The following is a 23,557-nucleotide window of genomic DNA, read 5'->3' as shown; positions in this document are numbered from 1 at the left end:
GTAAATGAGGTCTGATTGTAAGTGTTTTGTGCCTGTAGTTGTAGATATTTTAAGTAGGGTTATTCGAAAACACAAACATTAACTTTTCTTTACAATATTTCAGAATTAAATGTTTAATCTTTCTGTAGTTCGATTCAATGATAATTTGAACATTTAAATCCACAAACAAATCATAAATATGTATTAACCAATAGGATGAAAATTCCAAGGATAAAAATAGAAACAATCAATAAAAACATTGAAAATTAGGAAATGAAGAAGGGACAATACGTGACAGTAGCATCAAGACCATCAAACAAGGTAGTGAGAGGCCCATGTGGATAGTAAGTTATAAGGAAAGAAACAGGCATTAATATATATGAAAAAATAATAAATAATATGAATGTTAAATGAGGGGTATCTGGAAAAGAAATACTGGATAAAAAAAGAAACTACTATTGGATAAGGGAGGATTACAGCGAGACTATAACAATATGTCACCAATCCTACATGTTTGGTACCTATGTGGAGTGTAGAAAAAAGCACAGTAAGAAGTAGAAAGTTGTATAGTCACCATAGTGTGTTTGAGAGGTAACCACATTTGAGTAATAAAAAAAAAAGTATAAGTGAATGTAAAATAAATGATCTAGGGTAATGTAGTGTTTAGGTGTGTGAGAGCTCTTTGGCAATTTCCCATGAGCTCGGAAAATATTGATATGCGTTTCTCATATATAAGCTCAGCTTTGTCCTGGGTTCTAAAACACACAATCTTACATCTCTACTGTGAAAATTCTCTATGTTCGCTAATCTCTAATTTGGGTTATAGTTACATCTACAGTGCAAGGTTTGAAGAGGGAGCTAGATTCAAATATCCTACCTTGTTGGATGATGTTCTCCTTACCTCCACCAAAATCCTTCTGAAGTACCTCTCCATTTCACTGGAGGCACATGCTGTCCCTAGTTCTAGTATTTGTCCTTGAATGGAGAGCATGACCATTATCAATTAACTATTTTCATTAATCCAAGTCTTGGAAATGTTGTTTTGCCTGTTGCATTTTGTCAAGTATGAGCAGTTTTGTCTTGAAAGTAGCCTTCACTATTATTCAATTAAAGTCCAACCATACCCAATAATAGTTCAGGCGAGAGATGATATGCCAGCACTGACTGATCCTCACTGAATTTCAAAATTGTAAACTCAAGATGTGGGCGATGCTACAAAGAGCAAATTCTAATTGTTAGGAATGTTTCGTTTTATTGTGTGTTATACTTTTTATTTACTATTATATGCTGTGCAAACTTTTACCCTGAGAGTTGACTTCTAGTGGCCTTATGAACGGGAACCTTAAAAAAGTGCTGCAGTTCAGAACTATTATTGACTCTTTTAATCATTTCCTTTCAATTTCCCCTGGCATTAATCCCAGGCTTACTAAAATGACCAAAAGATACAATGAGCCTGATTCACAAAGAGATATTGTTTGTTAAATTAGTTAATGAATTAGTGAGAGGCTCTCAGACTGTCAGCAACAATTAGTCACAGATTCCTTTTGAAACCAAAGCATAAATCATCGGTAGGTATTAAAGCATACATCATAAATAGTTTCTCTGGTGTTATGCTGGCACCAATACCCAGATTGCTAGGGCTGGTCTCCAGCCACAGGAGTTGGCACACAGAGCTCTGGTGATGTACACAGCTTCCCATTTCCAGTCTGCTGCTACATTTTCTCCACAATTATTGTGTATGCTTTATGCACCGATTTTGTATACATCGTAGGATGCTGTAATGGGCTGACATTGTGTGATGGGAAATGCACAATGTGCTAGGCCTCTGTATTTGTTGTGTACTGTATTTTTTAACATTTTAAAATTCTACAAAATGAGCTGTCTTTGTTTCTTATGTAAGTTGAACAGATGTGAGTTTGATTGGTGATATCTATACAGAGATATATATTTAATCATTGTGACTGGGCAAATGAGAAGCTTCGCAAGACAAGACGCTACATCTGATGTAACTAAGAAATAATTGTGTCTGTGCCTTCACTGTGAATGAAGGGGAAGCCGTATATATTTTAAGGGTGGTGAGATACATTTGGGAAATGCATTGTGTTGGTTCATATAGTTTAAAAGTCTGAGGTGAAATCAAGTTAGTTTTGTTAATGGACCCTCTGCGTTGTCCCATTCTCGGTAAGAGCCAGGATAGCCAATGATGGCAAGCACATCCTTTCACAGATAATTGTGGTTCAACTCTCTCACGTTTCATGGAGACCGCAGTCTGTTGGCGAAATTACAGCCCAAATGTGTCAGGTGTGGGGTGTGCAAAATTTGCATTTTTCTCTTCTAATTTATGTGAAGTTACAGGAAAAGTATGTGAAATAATGTATGCGAGGTGATTATATTGTTTTGTCTTGGTATCTTGTGTGAATTTTCTAGGTGACGTCATATCTTGCACAGTAAGGGGCCTGTTTATCAAAAAGTCACGCAGGGCAGCATGCCACCTTGCTGCATTGCTCTGAGCGACAGGGAAAGGGAGGAATGTGCCGTATATAAAATGATACAGCACATTCCTGTCTTTAGCAAGTGCACACGCACAATATGCAAGGGTGCCTGAGTTGTAAGCTGGATTGTTTTTGTGCAGGAAGAGGCACCTTCCTGCACAAAAACAATCCCCCGAGGCATTGCAGAATGCAGCACACATAGAAAGACGAAAGAACGAGGAGAAATAAGCATACTTCACTCGTTGAGCCTCACCTGATGGGGTGTAGCAGTTGTGGCGCATTCCAAGGTCTACCACTGATGGCAAATCTGGGAATGCTTCAAATTCCATGGGTGTTGCGAGGGAACACTCATGTACCACCCATGGAATGACTCCCTGGGGCAGAGTAATGCAACCCAGGGATTTGTGCTGTGTTGCGTTACTCTGGATTTATGGAGCCACTCAGGGATTTGTGAAGCCACACAGGACCACGAAAGGTAGTTGTGTTGCGTATGCACCCTGTTGCATGGTGTTAGTGTGACGCAACTGAATGATAAATATGGCCCTAAAGGTACTTGAGATATGGACAGGAGACAGTTTCAAGCAACAAATGTGTGATTCGAGGGGAAAATGTCTATCGGTGAGAGATTTTCTAGTTGAACCTGTCTGCAGTGAAAAAAAAACATGCTTAAGCTAATGAAAATCATACAAAATGCTGCACATATTGTCTACCAATAAATTCAGAGAATACTCTAGATTACCCCACGGTAATAAAACACATGCTGCTTGCTTTTCTTGAGTGTCATTATGGTACAATATTCATTTTCAAATTAAATATCCTGGCTTTGTCTCTGGCACTTCCACTTTGCCCATGTGTGTCCTAATATTTTTAGGTTAAAAAAATATATATAACTATAACATAAGGAAATCAGAAATATATATAAGGCCATCTACATCCAGAATCTTAACATTCATAGGATACTTTTTAGCAGAGGGTTCTATTCCCTCTTATATAATCTTCATTTTTATGTGGGATACATTCACCTTATTACTCCTTAGTCCACAGTTGTTTTCCCACCATCTCGCATCTCTGCAGCATACTTTGCTGTCCAGCTTTCCTGCTCCATTCTTTTTGTTTATTATTCCACTTGCAATGCTCTGAAAAATTTGCAGATATCACCAATTTAACATGCATTTTAATCATTTCTAGCCATATTTTACCAATTTATTTTGCATTTGCATTCAACCTTCTAAAAATAAAATATAAAAATCATTATTTAATGTTTTTAATGTTCGGATTTTATTTTATTTTGTATTGCCTGCAGTTTTAAAATGTGCTTCAGTACTTTGTGTCTGCTTTCTTCAGGCCACAGGCAAGATGGACGAGAATCAGTTTGTTGCCGTCACCAGCAGCAACGCAGCCAAAATCTTTAACCTGTACCCAAGGAAAGGCCGGATCGCCATTGGCTCTGACGCAGACGTGGTCATCTGGGATCCAGATCGGACAAAGAGCATCTCGGCCAAGAGCCACAAATCAGTAGGATGGAATTCGCTATTTACGCTCTGAAATATATTGGTTGACATCTCAATGAACATCTAACCGAGTTTGATTTAGCGATAATCTTTATTATTTTGAGAGCATAGTTTTCTTAAACACAATATACCTTAAACAATGTGACATCTGTAAAGTATTATTCCAGACAGTAACACATTGAAATTTAGCCAAATGCGTTGGTGTAGGTAAATGAAAGTAGGAAAATGGGCCTCGCACGTGAAATTGGAACACTCAAACGAAAAGTGGCAAAATTCATATCACCCAGCATCAGCAAGCGGTGGAAATTTTTCCTTTGAACAAGCTTACGCTCAAAATCAAGCAGAGAAAAATCAACTTAATTTTGGGAAATTCTTTGTGAAATAGTGTATTTCTTTAAGAGAACAATATGGCTACAGTGGTGTACTTATCCCTTTAACGTCCAGAGCATGTTGCTAGTTTGATGCCATGACTGTGAGTCTGACTGTTCCTAACCATGCAATTCACCCCAAGACAAATATGATGCTAGGTCCATTGACAGTGCCTTCGTTAAGCTGGGGTGTTGAAAGCAAAATCAATACCGATTCCGTGATGGAATCAAAAATAGGATAAAGTACCACCCTCTCTACATTATGAAGATACTGCGATTCAGGGAGGAGTTCTACGACTTACAAAGCATGGGCGTAACACAGGTCTGCATCCCTGTAGTGCGGGGGGGGGGCAAGAGCTGCAGGGGCCCCCCTCAGCACTGTACTCATGCCGGAGAGCTCTGGATTAAATCCGGAGCGGGGGCCCCTCTGTGTACCTTGCAGGGGGCCCCTTCAACTTTCGTTACGCCACTGTTACAAAGTGGTACAGGGCGGAGTCCATTTATTGGTAACAGAACTCCAAGGTGAACGGATCCATCCCTCACAATACACAGTAAGGGAGCTTCCCAGCCCATATAATATGTGGACCGCTTGGCCCCTTCTTCTCAAAAATGTATTACATAGCTGAAAACTGGTTCCTTGTTATGTGGGACATCTTCTGCGGGTCCCGTCTTCTAAGTCTGCAGAGCCTTGAATGCTGGAATTTTCAAAGTTGAAACTAAATTGCATGTCCCAGGATGCAACCTATTGCAGGCCAGAAGGGCAAGACTTGCCACATGTGTCACACAAGGGTGGGGGGTGAGGGGGGTGTTTCTTGTAGCTGTCCCTATGCAGCTCCCAGGAATCTGCAGCCTGGAGCCTCCCAAGAAACAAAAATCATATATTTCATGGGTGTAGGGCCAGGTGCACATCTGTGCACTCCTCTACCCTTCACCGCAACAGGAATGACCTCCAGGACACGCCTGCGCCACCCATCCTTACAGGCTGCCCAGGGTCCAGCAGGCACTCCTGCCCTGAGATCATTAGAAAAGAGGCACACGCTATGCTTCTCTGAAGTGACAGTATACTTTAAAGACTGCTGCTGACACAGATGGTGATTGGATGCAGCCTGTGCTAAGTCACATGTATGTTTGCCTCAGTCCTTTTTATTGCATTTCTGAAAAGTGCCTACTTCTCCTTCCAAAGATGACACCCTCATCTTTGGAAGTTATACCCCTACAGTCTAACAATACCTCATCTCCTGTAGTTCACCTACTAATACTGCGAACCATTTGCATGTGTTTGCGTACCCAACTCCCACTACAAACCACACCTACCTCCGATTACTTAATCCACCACATACAAATTGGAGTAAATGAAGTTTCCTTATGAGCACAAGACTAATCCCAATGACCAAGAATTCCACTGAAACAAATATAAACATTGGCTTCTGGAGCAGCGGGTTGACCTGCGTAAAGTGCTTGAATGCCTCGTCAGAGTTCATCTGTGCTATATATATCAATTACAGCACAATACAATATATAACAAGCCTGGCCCACTTTAATACTAAAACAATAACACGAAGTGGTCGGGCAGACTATTGTAGTTTAAACAGGCTGCATAATTATTTCCCGACACTGCTTAATACTATTACACTAACATGAGGTAAAACTACTTTGGCCCATGTCCATCACCCACAAATGAATCCTCCCATTGCCAGATGACTAGGTATGGAATTACCAAAGAAATGTGTCACATGCAGCTGGCCAAAGACATCTTTGATTTAGTCCATCACTGCAGGTCCTAACAAGCTCCACACTACCATCTCTTTTGAACATCCCACAATGACAATCAGATATGGGATGATATTAAAAAAAAACATCAAGCAGATCTCTGGACATGACACAAAATATCTCAGAACTAACAACCCCGAGTGATAACTAGTTTAGTGGACCATGAACATAAGAAATACCATCAGGGAACTTGTAGAGCTCTTCAAAGCTGGCAGCTTACTGAAAACGCCTCCTTCATCCATCATACAGCTGAGGTGTGTCCCATAACACAATAACCGCACCTCGGTGGTCATCATGTACGACATGGATTCACTTCCCACATATGATCAAAACAAAGACAACGCACTTCCAAACATGCACCCTACATGGTGTAGCGTGCACCCTAGGCAAGTGCCTTAGCACCACACACAAAGACCTAGTATGCTCTATATAAATGTTGCAATACAATACAAAACTAACAGAGATCACCCATACAGGCACACTGATGTGAAATGTTGACAATGTACTTCAGAAACTTAGAAAATGTCCTTGTGTAATTAGTTACAGATATCGTTTCTCCTCCATATATGCTGCGTATTTCAATGGCGAATGTTAAAGTCCACCATCAAATAATCCATTTTCTATGACGTTATCAAAACAAGTTAAGGCCCTGTAAACTGTAGTTTATCCAAGCGAGCTCTGTATTCTATTTTGACATAAGCAGAGCTTTGCATTAATGTTTCCCCATCAGGGGCCGTATTATGTATTGGCATTGTTTGCGCCAGGCGCACCTTCGGAAAGTTGCGCTGGGTGCAAACAATGCCAATGCGCCCCATGGCTATGGTTAAGGCGCTGCCCCCAGGGCAGCCGTGAACTCGAGCTGCCCTGGGGGCCGCGCATTCATGTGAAAACACGGAGCAGCTGCTCTGTGTTTTCACACTGCCGGCGGCACCCGCCTGCACTTTTAGAGGGGAATAGAGATCCCCTTGCACCCGCCTGCAAGGGGATGTCTGGGGGGTCCATGGGCTCCCCTTTACCTGCTGCAGAGGGCTGCTGTCATGAGGCGCACTGACAGTGCGCCACCTTTTAAATGGCGCACTGTCAGTACGCCTCCTGAAGGCTGCTTTGACTCTGCGCTGCGCCTGTAATATGGCGCGGGCGCAGAGTCAAAGGAATTCCCTCATTTGCATAGGGTACGCTCCAATGCAAATGAGGGAACGCCGTCTGTCAATAACGTCAGCACTATTGGTTTTATAGAAGGGGACGCACAAGCGTCTGCGCCCCCTTCTATAATACCAAAGGGGGCATGCAAACGCCCATTGAGCCTCTGGGGCACTTATTATAGTACGGCCCCCGGTTGTTGTGTTTCTCATCATGTCACAATCAAATTCCCATACTCGACTTAGCATGCTACATCAAATATGTGTTTTTAATCAGTGTTGTGTTCTACATGTGAACTAAAGCAGTATTTCAGAATATTCTTGCAGAATAACTGATACTGCCCAATCTATTAAAGTCAAAGCTCACGACCCAGAAATAACAAACCCATATATTTGCTAATCAGGCGCACCTTGTATATATTCTTTAGATGAGGAATCAAACAACTTAGGATGAGAGCAAAACTATTGAGGTGAAGCAGTTTGCTGAACGTTCCATTCAAATGGTGATTGTATACCCCATCAAATACGCACAATTCATAAATTATACCAACCTTCCTTTTTTTCCCCAGTGCCAGACATGACCTTTTCTGAAGTTGTGGTCTCAATAAGGGAAGTTGCCACTTGTCATTGTTATATTTTACTGCCTCCAACGTGTCTGCTTACCAATAACACAGCATACGTTTGAAGCATGTTTTTTTCCGGCGTCTGTGTCTATTGGCAATCATTTCTTAGAAGAAGGGACGTGGTGACATCTTTCTGCTTGTGTCCGAATCCCACCAAATAATTCATAGAACCAATGTCAGTATCTTTATTTCGGTCCTCAAAGTGATTTTCTGGGCGTGGAAATAACAACAGCATATTGTAACTTATCAAACCTCCTTCCCTGAGGCAATGGCGCCACCTTCTGCCAACTGCAAGTTATGACACTGTATCTGATAGTAACGTTATCGAAGGCCGTATTTATCAATGTTTTACACCAGTGTAAAGTCACAAAAAAAGTGGAGGAAACCAGCTCAAATACTTGAAAACTTATTTACTGTCCAAAGCAAATCTTGATGTACACTGCAAAATAGCCGCAAAGTTAGAGGTACTTTTTGACAAGGGGGTGTTCCATGGGTGATATATGGGCATTGTCATGCAACCATATTTGAAGCAAAACCCTATGTACTAAAAATGGTAAACAAAGCTTCGCACCTATACATTATCCCTCCCCGAGGCAGGCATATAGTAGGAGAAAAGTTTTCTTTTCATTGAACTTTTCCAACTGCGCATATGTGCTGTTCTGTAAAAAGACAGATTCAACTTGGAAAACGTTTTTTGCACTGAACTATGCTAGACACCACGCACACACTCTTTCACTATAGTGCATGGTTCTTTGCTTGGCAGAAGGCAACATAAAGTGTGGCAGCGCAAGAGTGATATGACGCTGCTCTGCGCGTTCCCTTTCGTGCAACACAGCTCAGCAACTTTGCTTGCTGTGCTATGCTGCATTACGTGACTTCTTAGCAAATTTGCCCTCATATGTATATTTCTCCTCTAGCGGGAGATGCCATCTCTTCCAAAAAAGCAAATGGACATTGTCATTGTAAGCCAGGAAGAAATATTGTGATGGGCTTTAGTAAGGGCTGTCTCACCCATTTGTATTGGAACAGTTGGTCTGATGGGCCAGTTTTTACTGTTGATTTCTTTGATATTACCACAAACATTGCCTGCTGCAAGCACAAATGCATGCAGTCTCCCATACCTTGCAAATCACCTGCACAGTGGGTCTTCTTTACGACGAGTTCAAAACTGTCCCGATTTGCAATTGTGGGACACTTTATTTTAGCTATTGGATTCGCTAATGGTGGCCACTTTCATTTTGATGCCCGGGCCTACTTTCTGTCCCAGTTCACCCCTACCTAGTCACGCGATTATTTAAACCATACATTTAATTTTGTAAGCATGCTATGCGTCTTTGGGGTCCTACTGGATAGTTCCTAGATTTTATTTCAGTGTCTAGTAATAAAAAGTAACTCTAGCAATTACTAATAAATGAATTGCACACTTTTTAGAATTTTTTATAACTGGGCTGTAAAAACACAACAGTGTCGCTCGATTACGCAGTATCGCATTCCATACAGAAATGTTAAATAAAAAGCACAGGAAATAATAAAATAATGCCAGTACTTGCCCCCTCTGCATAAACTGTTTCACTTTTAAACCAGAATACTTGTCAGCTGTGGGAGACATGGTTCCCTCAAACACGATGGTGGCCGCCACAAACAAGAAGAGGTGGGGCTGTTGGAGGGGGAAGAGGAGAGCGCAGGAGGGGGAGCGCTAGGGGAAGATTAATAATAATTAAAATAAATAAACACTTATGTGAAACTGCCGGCCACCTCCTCAGTGTTCTTCTTCCTGGTCACATCACAGACACCCTGTGCAGTCCCTGTGCTGTCGCGCCTCAGTGTTCTTCTTCCTGGTCACATCACAGACACCCTGTGCAATCCCTGTGCTGCTTTCATGCTTTGACACTCCTCTCAGGACAGGGAGTCTGTGCTGTTTCTCTGAGCGAGCTGTTCAATACAGCTTGGTTGGAGAAACCTAAGTGCGCATGTGTGTTTGGCCAGCCTGAGACAGCCAGCCTAACACACATGCGCACTTAGAAGTGGTTGAACCAGTCCTCCTCCCCCCTCCCATAGGCCCTCCCCTCCCTACGCACTCTGGCTCAGCCAGCATGTGAAAAATAAAACAATGATAGAATATCGTTTTATTTTTCACCTGCTGGCTCTGAGCCAATTGGGCGACACTCCTCTGCCATTGCGTAGGAGCCACCCCTGCTCAAGCAAACATGCATCTGAGCAACCGCAGAATCCTAAATACGCTATTTGTATTATCCTCAGCTAATACGAGATTCTGATTGGTGAGCCCAGAGACATTGGCAATGTAAATACGCATGAGCTGACCTGCATAGAGCGATTTCATTTTAGAGGCGCATATGCCATCAAAGAAAGTACCAGGGCAGGCTGAAGAACAGAATTACGTTTTGAAGCCACCTCCCCATGCCCAGGACCAAATCGGGCCCCACCAAAACCAAATTGCATTGATGGAGAGCACATCCTGTTCTTAATGAGCAGCGGCAATGCATCCTCTTTCACATTTTTTACTTTTAGCCTCCTCCTCTCAGTATTTATTCCTGTCTCTCTCCTTCCTTCACTCTTTCCATCTATCTGTTGCTATCTGTTTGTCACTCGAATGCCTCCTTCCCTGCCACGCCCTCTTTATCTGTGTCACTAGTTACCTATCACTGTCCGTGTCTTGTACGCCACTACACTAACTTTTCTGCCACGTCCTCTTTCTGAGTCTCACCCCTCATCATTCTTCTCGACTATAGATCACATACGCCTGGTCCAATGGGAGAACCTTCTTTGAACGTCAATGGTGAATGTCCCATCTACTCCGCTTCCTCTTGTCTCACGCAATACAAATCTGCCTGTGAAGTCCACTACTGATGGCAACAGTGACAGAATCATGTCCACTCCTTTCCCCAACAGTGACTCATTTCAGCTGACAAGATGACTCAGTGAGATTAGGCAATACTGTTAACATCTGATGTGATCTACAGGTCACAAGTTTGAATCCTGGCAAGGCCATCTAATCCATCCTTTGTTGTTGTTGCAGTACTTTTATCAATCTTCCCTTTTCTGCCAGAGCTGATAATTTATTGAAAGAGCCAATGCACGTGGGTCTGTGGCATGGATCAGTGGTATTGAGTTGTGGGTGTGTATCTTTTTAATTATTAATTTTATTTTGTATTATTTTGCATTTTTTGACTCTCTGGCTGAGCTTCATGCCCAGCTGCTCCATTTGCTAAGAACACTTGTCTGACCTATTGCTATCTACTTTTTACCAGAGTCTCAGGGGCATATTTACAACAGAACTGTTGGAGCTCCATCACTTTAGAAATTAAGGGATGCACCATATTTACAATAATACGGTGCACCCCTTCGCTTCTCCCTGAGCTTGCGCTAAATTCAGCTGCCTAGCACCAATGCAGACACCCTTTCATCATAGTGCAGGGGGTGCGTCTGCATTGAGGGAATGATTCTTTATGTGCAGGAAGGGACACCTTCCTGCACATAAACAATCATTCATGGCTTTTTGCTGTTTTGCTGTTTCTACGTATGCTGCAGAATGCAGTTTGTGCTGGACTGTTCCCATGAGGCACAGGGTCAAGATTGATTTGCATATGACCAGGTCAAAACTGGGGTGGCATGGTGAGCAAAAGAATGATGGGTTTAACCCAGATCTCTTAACTGGGGGTGAATGTTTTGATTTGTTCTGCATTCCGTTCATCAATTGTGTGTCTTTTGCTTTCTCGCCCTAAGTGCGCCAGGTATGCCCAGACATGGGTCCTGGGCTCACTGTGCCACTGTAATCAAGCTAGCCTGGCTGAAGAGGGGTGAAACCCCGAAACCGGTCCTAGGATGCTTGTTTCCGGTCCAGGGAGGACCTGGCTTGGCATTTCGGGCTGGACTGTTCCCATGAGGCACAGGGTGAAGACTGATTTGTATATGGCCAGGTCTGAACTGGGGTGGCATGGTGAGCATAAGAATGATGGATTTAACCCAGATCTCTTGACTGGGGGTGAATGTTTTGATTTGTTCTGCATTCCATCCATCAATTGTGTGTCTTTTGCTTTCTCGCCCTAAGTGTGCCAGGTATGCCCAGACGTGGGCCCTGGGCTCACTGTGCCACTGTAATCAAGCTAGCCTGGCTGAAGAGGGGTGAAACCCCGAAACCGGTCCTAGGATGCTTGTTTCCGGTCCAGGGAGGACCTGGCTTGGCATTTCGGGCTGGACTGTTCCCATGAGGCACAGGGTCAAGACTGATTTGTATATGACCAGGTCTAAACTGGGGTGGCATGGTGAGCAAAAGAATGATGGATTTAACCCAGATCTCTTGACTGGGGGTGAATGTTTTGATTTGTTCTGCATTCCGTCCATCAATTGTGTGCCTTTTCCTTTCTCATTCTTGTAAATATGGGCAGCGTCAAAATCAATGGGTGTGGCGGGGGACTGCTTACTGCAACACCCATTGCTCACCCCTTTCATGCTAAGTATAGCGTGAAAGAGTGCCTTATTTACAAGGCGGCGTTACGTGGCTTAACGCTGCTTTCTAAATAAGGCGAAGACCCTCTCTCCACAGGAACATCTTTAAAAGTGTCGTTCCTGTGGCTTGTAAATATGCCCCAAGTTTCTTAAGAGCTATGGCTGCTACGTAATGAATTCTTGTAGTTAAGGTTGTTAAAATGTCATCAGGTGCAGTTCGACAGCATGTTTACAGGTATAGGAGGACTATCTAGAAAACTGAACCTGGAATTGGTATTCCACAAAAATATTTTTTCAGAAATATTGTGAGACACACCTATCATGTCAAACATATTGTGATGTCACAAATATCATGGGACAGAACACAGAAGATAAGAATAGTGTTTTTCTAAGTCATTTATATTTTTTCAGTATAGTAATTTATATTATTGTTTTTTAATTATTTGGTTGAGTTGTATTAGTTTTTGTGTTTTTAGTTGTTATTATTTTAATGCTAAGTATATTGATTTTTTAAAACATTGTTTAGTGCTTTAAGTCGATTTTAGGCTGGTTGTTGGGTTTGACGAGCAATACGGGATATTTTAAAAATATTTATTTTTTAATTGATTATAATTTTTTATATGGTTTAATTTGTTAATTAGGTCACTAATTATGTACATTATTTTTAGTCATTTAAAACGTATTTAAAAAAATATGGTAATACATTTTTATTTGTTAAATAGGTAATTGCTTGCCATAGTTATTTATTGTTTTTAATAATTTGGATATTAGTTTACCATATTATGTTTAAGGTTTTTTGTATTACACTATGGTGCCGATTCCGATCCGTTAAAAAAATTTCCTGTACGACTCGTATCTGTATTTTTTTACGTACGAATCGTACAAATCCCGTACAGACGGCCAAGTACGATTCGTACGTGGAATATACATACGAATGACCTCGGGAAAAGTCTACGACACGTCCCCGGACAGTTTTACGTACGATTCGTAAAACTGAAGTCCGAGCGCACAAGTACGATCCGTACCGGCGGTTCGAATACACATTCGTATGTAAAACGTCCCGTAGGGCGCGAACTGTGTACCACCCCTACCCCGGGTACACCTGGGCGAGGGGTACGAGTCGTACGGCCCCCCCCCAGTCTCCCACCCCACCCCCGTATGTACGGCGCGTACCCCACCCCCGTATGTACGGCGCGTACCCCACCCCCGTATGTACGGCGCATACCCCACCCCCGCATGTACACACCGTAACCCAGCGTGTAGCGCTGGGGGTACGGTGCGTACATGCGGGGGTGGGGTACGCGCCATACATACGGGGGTGGCACCGTACCCCCAGCGCGTAGCACTGGGGGTACGGTGCATACATGCGGGGGTGAAGTACACGCCGTACATACGGGGGTGGGGTACGCGCCGTACATACGGGGGTGGGGTACATGCCGTACATATGGGGGTGGGGGTATGGTGCGTACATACCAGGGTGGGGTACGCGCCGTACATACGGGGGTCAGGTACGCGACGTACATACGGGGGTGGGGGTACGGTGCGTACATACGGGGGTGGGGGTACGGTGCGTACATGTGGGGGGGCTGGGGGTTCGGTGCGGACGTGTAGGGATGGGGGTACGGTGCGTACCGGGCCACCTTTTCCTCGTGCATCGCGGCGTACTTAGTTTTTCCGGCACTTTTTGGCTCCCGTAAAAATATTCCCGTGCGAAGTGCTGTGGGTACGAATCGTACTTGCTGGTCCGTAAAACGCTGCCTGACTCCGTGCAAATGTCACGTACGCGCTGTCCTGGATCGGACTTGTATGTATTTTTTTGTTGCACAGTGTTTTTTACGATTCGTACGGAAATGGTATTTCTGTACGAATCGTACTTGCTGGTTTGTAAGGTGCATTCCCCGGGTACGAGTCGTACGGAGAAAACGCTCCGTACGACGATTCGTACCTGGATATTACAGGATCGGAATCGGCACCTTAATATTACAGCACCAATATTGGTTCTTTTATCAATTTAATATATTTTTGTGGTTGATGGAATTTTAGTGTAATTGAGTGCAAAGTATTATAGATACATTTTTTACATTTTTCAATGGTTTAATTTGTAATATAATTTTCTGTATACTTTCATGTTAATTATGTTTTTTAATTAGTTGTTTTGTGTTTTTTAATAATGTATATAAATTATTCAATGTTGAACATATTTTTATATGTTTCTGAAAATATATTTTAGGTTTATTTATTCTTTGTGTATGCAATTTATTTTGCATTCATCTAGGATAGGGAAAATTACATCAGACCTTTCTAAAATCAAATATTTTCCCTGCTGTTGGTTATGCTGGAGTGGTAATAGTAGTCCTGACCCCTCCGAAGTCCAACACTTTCCCTACTGTGGATTATGTTAGACTGGGAATAGTAAATTTGACCCATTCAAAGTTCAACAGTTTCTCCACTGTTGCTTAGGTTGAAGTAGGAATAGAAAATCTGGCCTCTCCAAAGTCCAACTCTTTCCCAACTGTGGCTTAAGTTGGAGTGGCAATAGTAAATCTAGCTCCTCCGATGTCTAGCACTTTTCCTACTATTTCTCATGTTGGAGTGGAATAGTAAATCTGGCCATCCATGGCCCATCACTTTACCTACTGTCCATAAGAGAATTTATTATTTTTTAGTAATTTAAACACAACTATGGTAATGGTATTTTATATTTTATATTTTATTTATTTGTTGGTATTTGTTTGTATTTTTTATTTTAATTATAATTTTAATATGTTCTATTTTCAATTATTTTAAACTATTTTAATTTTGCTTGTAATTTAAACTATTTTATATATTTTTATATTATAAGTATATCTTTTAAATGTAATATTATTTTTAAAGTTAACATGTTTTACAGTTAATGTAGTGTATACTAGTTAAAATCCAATATATTTTCTTATTGTTTGACAGTAATGTGGTCTTCTATACTTTAGTTGTCAATATTTTTGACTTTACATACAAAGTATATAAATTAAATAGTTGTGTCCTCTTTAGTTCTTTGGTGGTATTTTTGTTGCCAGTATTTTTGTTAGTATTAGTATTTTTGTTAGTATTTTTGTTAGTGATGTTTAATCATAAAACCATGGAGTTATTTAATTATTTAATCTGCCTTGAAGTTGGCGGGATTTAGTAGTCTTCGGCCCTCTCCAAATTCCACACGTGAATTAGAGTGTTGTGGCTTGAAAGCTGCTACTCAAGGAGTCACAAGCCATAAAGTCCTTGCCTTAATGGCTTCTTTTATTAATATGATTACTACCTCTGCTTTCCTTTGGTTCATATCAAAGTAAAGGAACATCAGGCTTTTCATCCTTCCAAGTAGGCCTTACTCCCACAGGATTGGGGCCAATTTAAGTGACCTGAATTTTTCATGCAGTTTGCAGCTGAGGAGAAGATTTGCGACATTTTTGTTTTCTTCATTGATGCACAAAGTTGATAAAATGAATATCATTAAACTGAATAATATTATCACTGGTCATTTACAGTGTCTAGAAATGCTATAAGGGTGGTATGCAATACTATATACATTTAGGGCCTTATTATGTAGTTGAGGTGGCGGTCCGATGACCGCCTCACTGTGGGACCACCCGCAGTATTACAACTGCAGCAGCTAGACCACCACGAGACCGGTGGCACTGCTATGATCAAGGATCCCACTGGGCTGGCGGTATTTTCCTGGGAAGAATATGCTGGCGGTGTTCCAGCCGGCACCGCCAAGCATATTTTGAGTTTCCTCACTGCCCTCCTTTTCATGGTGTTGAACCTGCCAGGAAAAGGGTGATGGTGAGGAAACTAAGGGGGCCTTACAGGGCCCCCTGATGCCTCTGTGCACGGGGGTGCACATGAGGTGTCCCCCTGTATGTCTGCATCACCAGTTCCAGCACGGAAAGAAATGCACAACATGGTCCATTTCTTTCCGTGCTGGAACGTGCTTTGGTGCTCCCATTGTGGTGTTTTCTAAGGGTCAGATATGAGCCTTAGAAAGGCACTGCCGTGGGACTGCCAAAGCTCTGCCTGCCAGACCAGGATGTAAGTGTTAATCTGGCGGGCAGAGTGACTATGTGTTTGGCGGTCTCGCAGCGGGGTCCTGGCATGGCAGCCTGCTGCGAGACCGCCAATCTCGTAATAAGGCCCATAGTCTCTTTCTGAAATGTATTATCCAAAAAATGCTGAGAGGGCACATTGTCATCGGCTGTCATTTTGAACAGCTAGTTCCTTCATTTCTTTCTCACTGGGCTTCACGATGGATGGGAAGGGTTGTTTGGCACTTCCACCCCGCATCTCCACTTGCCGAAAGGTGTGGGGAGACTTCTACGAGATACCTTTTTTCTCTGGGGGAAATATTGGTAACCCTGGTGCCTGCAGCACTAAAAAGACTTTGCAAATAAGTTTACCCTAACAACATTTCTCAGACTACACTTTCTAGCCACTATATCGCCCCCAGTACGTTGATGATAGGCATTACAATGTTTCAATTGTTTTTATTAAAAATAGGGTAAGGGAAACTTTATTAAATATATCTTTTTTACAAATGAGTTGTGAGTAACCCCTCCCCTAAGGGATTTAATGTCCCACGATGCAGTGGAGGCATAGTAGTGGTGAGGGGCGACAGTGACAAGTGATAACGTAAATTGAAACAGCTAAACCGCCCAGGGACAGACTTCTCTTCAGAGTTTTTTTTTGCTCTTTAAAGGTGCTTTCACCTCGGTTTGAGGAAGGATATATGATTATATTTTACCCTGCCGGCCTTGCCAGACGGCTGGGAAGGTTATTGCTTCTTACTCCCCCATTCCAGCGTGCAGAAGTACGTGGGGAATGACCCAATATGTTTGTTTTTACCAAGTTTAGTAAGTTTGATGCTGCCCCTCTCTCACCAGTGTTTGCCATGAGTAAGTCCTGAGGTGAGAATTTGGGCGTTTGTCAATTAAAATGTTTTTCTGTGGCAGCGGACAGCTGCCGAGTGCTAGTGTAAACAGGGCACCATGGTGGCTGCCACCAAACTTTGTCCTTCACCCTCAAAAGAATGAAGGTGAAGGGGAAAGAGACAGGTAACAGTTATTCAGGCTCCCATTTTGTATGCCTATTGGACATTATGGCAGCTGCTGGCGATCCTCCTGGGCCTGAGAAAATGCCATGAGACAGGTTGGGCAAGGATAGCTGAAAGATGCCCCCATGTCCTGTTAGCAATGCACCAGCACCGCTGTCATATGTTTGAAGGAGGACTGGCAGCCGGCTTTAGGGCAGTGCGACTGGTGCGGCGGCACTGGGCGCCGACCTGATGGGGGCGCTGACCTCAGGTAGGGGGCGCTGTGTTTAGCAATAACTTATGATTGGATAGATGAGGGAAACATTTGCCCGGTGGCAGTGAGGGAATTCGAGGGGTCTAAGGGCGCCAAACATTATTGTGGCACCGGGCGCCACCAGCGCTAAAGCTGGCCCTGGGCTGGCTCATTTAAACCTTCACTTGGGGTCATGTTGGCCATTTTGAATAAAGCATAAAGCCAGCTGTCCAGGTTTCAATATAAAGATAAAAGTGAAAAGAATCCCCTGATCTTGGCGAGGATGGGGGCGGAAAGGCGATCGAAAGAACAAAGTGACTGCACCCACCTGGTATGTGGACAAGGAGTGGCACCTTGTAATTATGTCCGCAAACAATGGAGACTTAAAGAAAAACCCTGTTAATAGTGTCAAACTATGACACATTTGTGACTCTAGGATATTTAAGCAGTGTTTGTAGTTTATTTTGATTAAACCTAGCGTTCGAGAACATTCTAGAGAAAGATTAAAAAATGCAAACAAAATCTTCAAAGACTTGACTTTTTAAACCTGCAGTGTTCATGGACTCAACATCGAGAAATTCAAATATTTTTGTTGGTTTTCTTGGCTAATTTGTTAAAAAAATACGGAATGGATTGACTCAAAACCAACAAAGAGGTAACTTTGAATGAAGCTCCTCATGCAAAACATTGTAATTGTGTTGTAACAAACTTATAACTGAATGACAGTTTTTTGGGGGGAGATCACATAATGTTCTCCCTCTTGATTCATTTACACAACGTTTAGATCTATGGCCCATGCATACTTCATGTGGAAAGCATTTTGCAGATTTGTCCAATGCTGTCGGAATATTTTTTAAGTATCATTGTTGTGTAGATAGCTATGATTTTACCCCAGTGAATTTACTTCTTTCTTCCAACTGAAAGTTGTTGATGCTGAATTTCTCGTTATTGGTTTACAGGCTGTGGAATATAATATATTTGAAGGGATGGAGTGCCGCGGGGCCCCATTGGTAGTTGTCAGCCAAGGAAAAATTGTGTTTGAAGATGGAAACCTACACGTGAACCAGGGCATGGGTCGCTTCATACCTCGCAAACCTTTCCCGGAATATATTTACCAGCGTATTCTCACAAGAAGTAAGGTAAGTAAGAAGAAAGCCTTGGAGAAGATATTTGTGCGAAAAAAAACTCCTAACCAGTGCAAAGGAACATATGTATTTTAGTTATTATTAGTTATGAAAATGCGTTGGTGAAAACAAACAGAATGTCCCAACTGTTCTCATTGGTTTATGCTCAGCCAATTAAATGGGTCGAATATAACCCTTGGCTATGTGAGGACGGTAAAGGTAACAGCATACTTGTGCAAATGAGAAAGGCATACTGTTCATGTATTCACCCTGTGGTAAAAATCCAGGGGCAGGCAAAAGAGCTGATCTCACCCACATCTGTCCAAAGGGCAATCATCCTTGCACCACGCGGTGTACAGAGAGACAAGGGTTATTTCACAGGTGGGTGTATGTTCGATCCGTACATATTCAGTAGGCGGCCTGATATGCAATGATAAACACCACAGCTGGTCCCTGCAACATGCATAAGTCTGCTTTATATACTATGGGACTTGCACGTTTTGTTGGATTTACCCAAGATGCAATGTGGACCTGTGCATCTGCATCCTGTGCAAATGTTCTAAATTTGGCTGTCTTCATATGTGCATAATTCATCTAGAATAACTTGCTCTCACTGTAGTAAGTGATATTAAGACTTATCATATTTTTTAGGAAGCTTTAATTTCATGTATAGACTTCACATGAACTTTTTATAAATACGCATCTGCAAGTTTTAATTGGAAGGTACTTGCTCTGTAAAATGATTTAACTAGCACAGGACTTTCATATGATTTAGAGTATGACTTGTTTCTTAATAGAAAGCACATGCCTCACAGTGTATTTAATATTACATTTGCAATAATTGTATACTTCAGTGTGTTGCCCAAGATGGGATGCGCATGGCCACAAGTGGGTCTGTGTGCACACTGCGTCACTGGAACCAAGCTATACAAGGTTGAAAATCCCCAGCAGGGTAAAACCGGTCCTAGGTTGCTTGCTTTCCGTTACCGGGAGGACCTGGGCTGGCAGCTCGAGCTGGACTGTTTTCATTGGAGCAGGGTCAAGACTGATCTGCATATGGCAATTTAGAATTGGGCGAACTGTCAGCTTTCCCTCAGTGTAGCCGTCATTAACTCTGTTGAGAGAATGCTTCCTCTGACGGCCAATGGAATAGGGCCTGTTGGAAGAAGGGCATTACACTTTCCATCCCATTTAGGGCAATTACCAATGGTTGAAATTAATTCAAGCATTCCACCCATCACTTTTTTTCAATTCCTGAATATTGCCTGTATAGTCATGCACAATGTGTACACCTTGGCATTCTCACACCTTGCATTTGGCTCCTCTTCCCTCTGCTCAACTGTTGCATCCTCGAGACACCTTTGCCACAAACTATATGTGACACCAGTTTGGTTCTGGTGTGGTAAAACCATGGAAACTATCAGTGTTTCTCAACCCGTCATCCAATCTAAACCTCATAGGTGACATGACACTGAGAAGGATGTGAGCTGTATATTGGTATAGTAGTGAATCTTAATCAATGGATGCTGACCTAATATCTCAAGGCTAACCAATCCAAGAGATCAAACTAAGAGATGCTCCTCACTGAGAGGCAGGGAATGCCCTTTATAATATATCCATATGTAAGAGTGTGGAACACAAGACTAGGCAGATCCCAGATCAGAGTAAACTGGCTAAATTTACAACACAGAAATTATGGAGGATTGAACCCTGGAAGTCACTCCAAACCCACCTCCTGCTGGGCAGGCCCAGGGAGAGGTGGTGCCTTGTCTTCTACAGATATTATAATGTGAGCCACCCAGACCTCCAGTGAGGCACTGGAAACCAAAAAAAGTGAATTGGGCCTCGACATAATCCTACCATAAGAATATAGTTCATAGGGTAATGAAAGCTTAGGGATGCGTCTCAGAGCTCAAAAAATTCAGACTTCGGGCACTAAGTAAACAATGTCAGTCAAAGTTTTACAAGATGCTGAAGGCTGCTCACAATACAAAAATTTCTAATTTGTTGGGTTTCCTGAAGGCTATGAGGGAAACAATCCTGAGAAGATATTGGAGCAATGACTCTGGGGGCTGGGGTGACTGTCACCTGATTTTATTGTACTACTATGCCCCTGTCAAAAGGCCGGTGCCCGTAGCACACCATGCCCATAATTGCTTAGAGGAGAGGTGCAGGGAGGAGACCTCCCTCCAGGCCAAGTTCTGAGGATTCACAAAATAAAGACATCCAACAACAGTCACCTTGCAAAGATCACCCTGCCCAAACTGAGACAGCAGTTTACTCAGGTCCCTATCTAACACAGTTGATATGAATTGATCTTCCATGAGCATAGAGCCCTGTAGAACAATCCAATACCCACTCTCATGTGGGAGACGGGTTCGTGTCTGTCCTCTTGTGTAGCACTATTCTGGTTCCGATTTACGAGAGGCCATCAACCTGAGATAATCTCCTTGTAGGTATGGGGCTGTACCATAGTGCTATTGGGCACTAATTGACACTCCTTATCAAAAGTGTTATCTTGATTGATGAATTTTGTGGATGTATTTAGTTATCAGTTAATTAACCTTGTTTATTTGGAGGACTGAGGTAATCAGCCCTCGTTGGTGGCAGATGCACCAGACCTTAGGGAGTGAGACATGCTTCATGATGTAAGAAGTATGGGTGTTGACTAGGAATTTCCAGTTAAAGTAGGTACATAGTTCATAAGAATCAATGCCTCTGTATTATGAGAGTGGCAGACTGGCTGCAGTGCAACCTTCACCATTCCCTCACTACATTTACCAGTGCCTGCACAAAAGATGACCCTTAGAGAATTACTGCTAAGAATTTGATCCTGGACTGTAAAAGAACAGTTCCAAAGGGTGAAAAAGCACATAATAGCCGATAGAGCCCGAGTGCAAGAAACACATTTATTGAACTCCCACTGTCTTTTTCTGGGGAGATATAGTTTTGATAATGTCATTCACACAAGCTTCATAAGACTATCTACAGGGTTCACCTTTTTCTAAAGAAAAACTCACCTTTACTGGTTCATGAAGTTTAGAAGGATCCTGCCGGCCAATTTATTATGGGGCTGGGTCCACTGAGTGTTGTTCTATCAACTGTCTCAATGTTTATGTCCCACATACAGTCATTTCATCCTTCCTGGCTTTGTTAGGACAGATTCTTCTAGAACCTCCATATCCCTGGTATCCTTTTGATCAGGTGTGAGTTTAATAAAGTCCCAAAAGCTGGTAAGGCCAGCCTCCACAGTTGGAATTCATTAGTTCTCTCGGTCTAACAGATGCATGGTGATCTAACTATCCATCAATTCATGCTTATTCTTTGTTCTATAATGCTCATACATCTTTCTCTAGAATGGAGAACTAACGAAGGCTAAGTTGCATTCCAAGTTACCATACAGGAATAATTTAACCTGATCCTATATAGCCAGACTATGGCCATATATCCTGGATAAAGGAGTATGAATAGAAAATTAAAGCATTCCTCTAGGCCTGCCTATTGGAACTTGAGCTTCAGTATGAACAATCTGGAGACTATGCACAGACATGCAGAGATATGCTCTCAGACATGGAAATTGCTCAATTATCCTTGAATGAACTCCACACAGATGAGGCCAGGAATCTTTGATTCACATCACAAAATTAAATCTATGAATAGAGAGACATGGCGGGGAAGCTTCTCTACTGGCTGACTGTAAGGAGACCCCCTAGATGTGTGTATGTGAGCTTGACGCGTATGACTAGTCACTGATGGGGAGGTGAGACACAGTCAATGTATTTGCCTCCTTCTGTGCCAATTTATGCAATAGAAGGGTGGTCATGGCCCATAGAGACCTGACCTCCCATCTTGCCACCATACCTTGCCTTCATTTATCCCTAGAAGATAGATAATGGCTAGACCAGGAGATTTCAGAAGAGGAGGTGGGTAAAGCGATTTCCCAGATTTCATCTGGGTTCCAGTGAGTTTCCTGCAAAGCACCTTCACAATGTCTCTTCTGAGCTAACACAGAGCCAATATGTTACAATGGGCAGCAGAGGATGAAATCTTCCCTTCAGATCTCAGTGCAGCAGTCATTACAGTGTTGCTTAAACCCAGGAAACCCACTGACCAATGTTCCTCATATAGACATACTTTTATTAATATAGAAATAATATAGAAACAAAAGTCCTTACCAAAGTATTGATTGATTCAAAGTGACCAAAACCATTTCATGCCTGCAGGCCTACCAGGCATGAACGTAGGTGCATTTATGAAACATTAACTCTCCCTAATCACTTACAAGGCCCTCAACCATTCTTACTGATGGACTATTAGAAGGATTTTGATTTAGGCAGCTGGGAATATCTCTTTGAACTAATTTTGAATAATAGGGTTTGCGTCCTCCTACCAGTCCTTGCTATATCTTCAACTTGTGGCCAGAGTCCACGTGAACGGAATACTTTCAAACCGATTTCCTCAAGAGAGGGACACCAAATGGCATCTACCGCACTCCCTATTATTATTCACAATGACTGTAGAACTTCTGGAACAGTGGCTGCAGAAAGATGCACTGGTTAATGGTTTCCATTAGACTGAAGTGGTAAAGGATAGCATGCCGCTATATATAGACAACCTCTTGGTTTTACTAGGCTGCCCATACAGCATCAGTCCTAGACCAGTTTGGACAGATGTCAGGCATAAGGATAAACAGACCCAAATCCATTTTTTCACCCAATTCAGGAAATCTCTGCTGAATCAATATGAGCCCCCGGTAATAGGGCGGCATTGACAGG

At 42.4% G+C, this 23,557-nt stretch overlaps 1 protein-coding gene across 2 annotated transcripts in view; it reads left to right on the top strand.

The window, feature by feature from the left end:
- The window catches only part of CRMP1 (collapsin response mediator protein 1), a 207,313-nt gene that overhangs the window by 167,546 nt on the left and 16,210 nt on the right, over window positions 1-23,557 (top strand). For both annotated transcript variants that reach the window (XM_085642439.1, XM_085642440.1), the window contains exons 11-12: window positions 3,816-3,986; window positions 18,618-18,797. In XM_085642439.1, the coding sequence (XP_085498565.1) occupies window positions 3,816-3,986; window positions 18,618-18,797 (351 nt within the window). The remainder of the gene's footprint in view (window positions 1-3,815; window positions 3,987-18,617; window positions 18,798-23,557) is intronic.

This window comes from Triturus cristatus, chromosome 2_2 (genome assembly GCF_964204655.1).
Source record: "Triturus cristatus chromosome 2_2, aTriCri1.1, whole genome shotgun sequence".
Lineage (NCBI taxonomy): Eukaryota > Metazoa > Chordata > Amphibia > Caudata > Salamandridae > Triturus > Triturus cristatus.
Note: the sequence above shows the minus strand (reverse complement) of the source record. Positions and strands in the feature narration are given on the sequence as shown.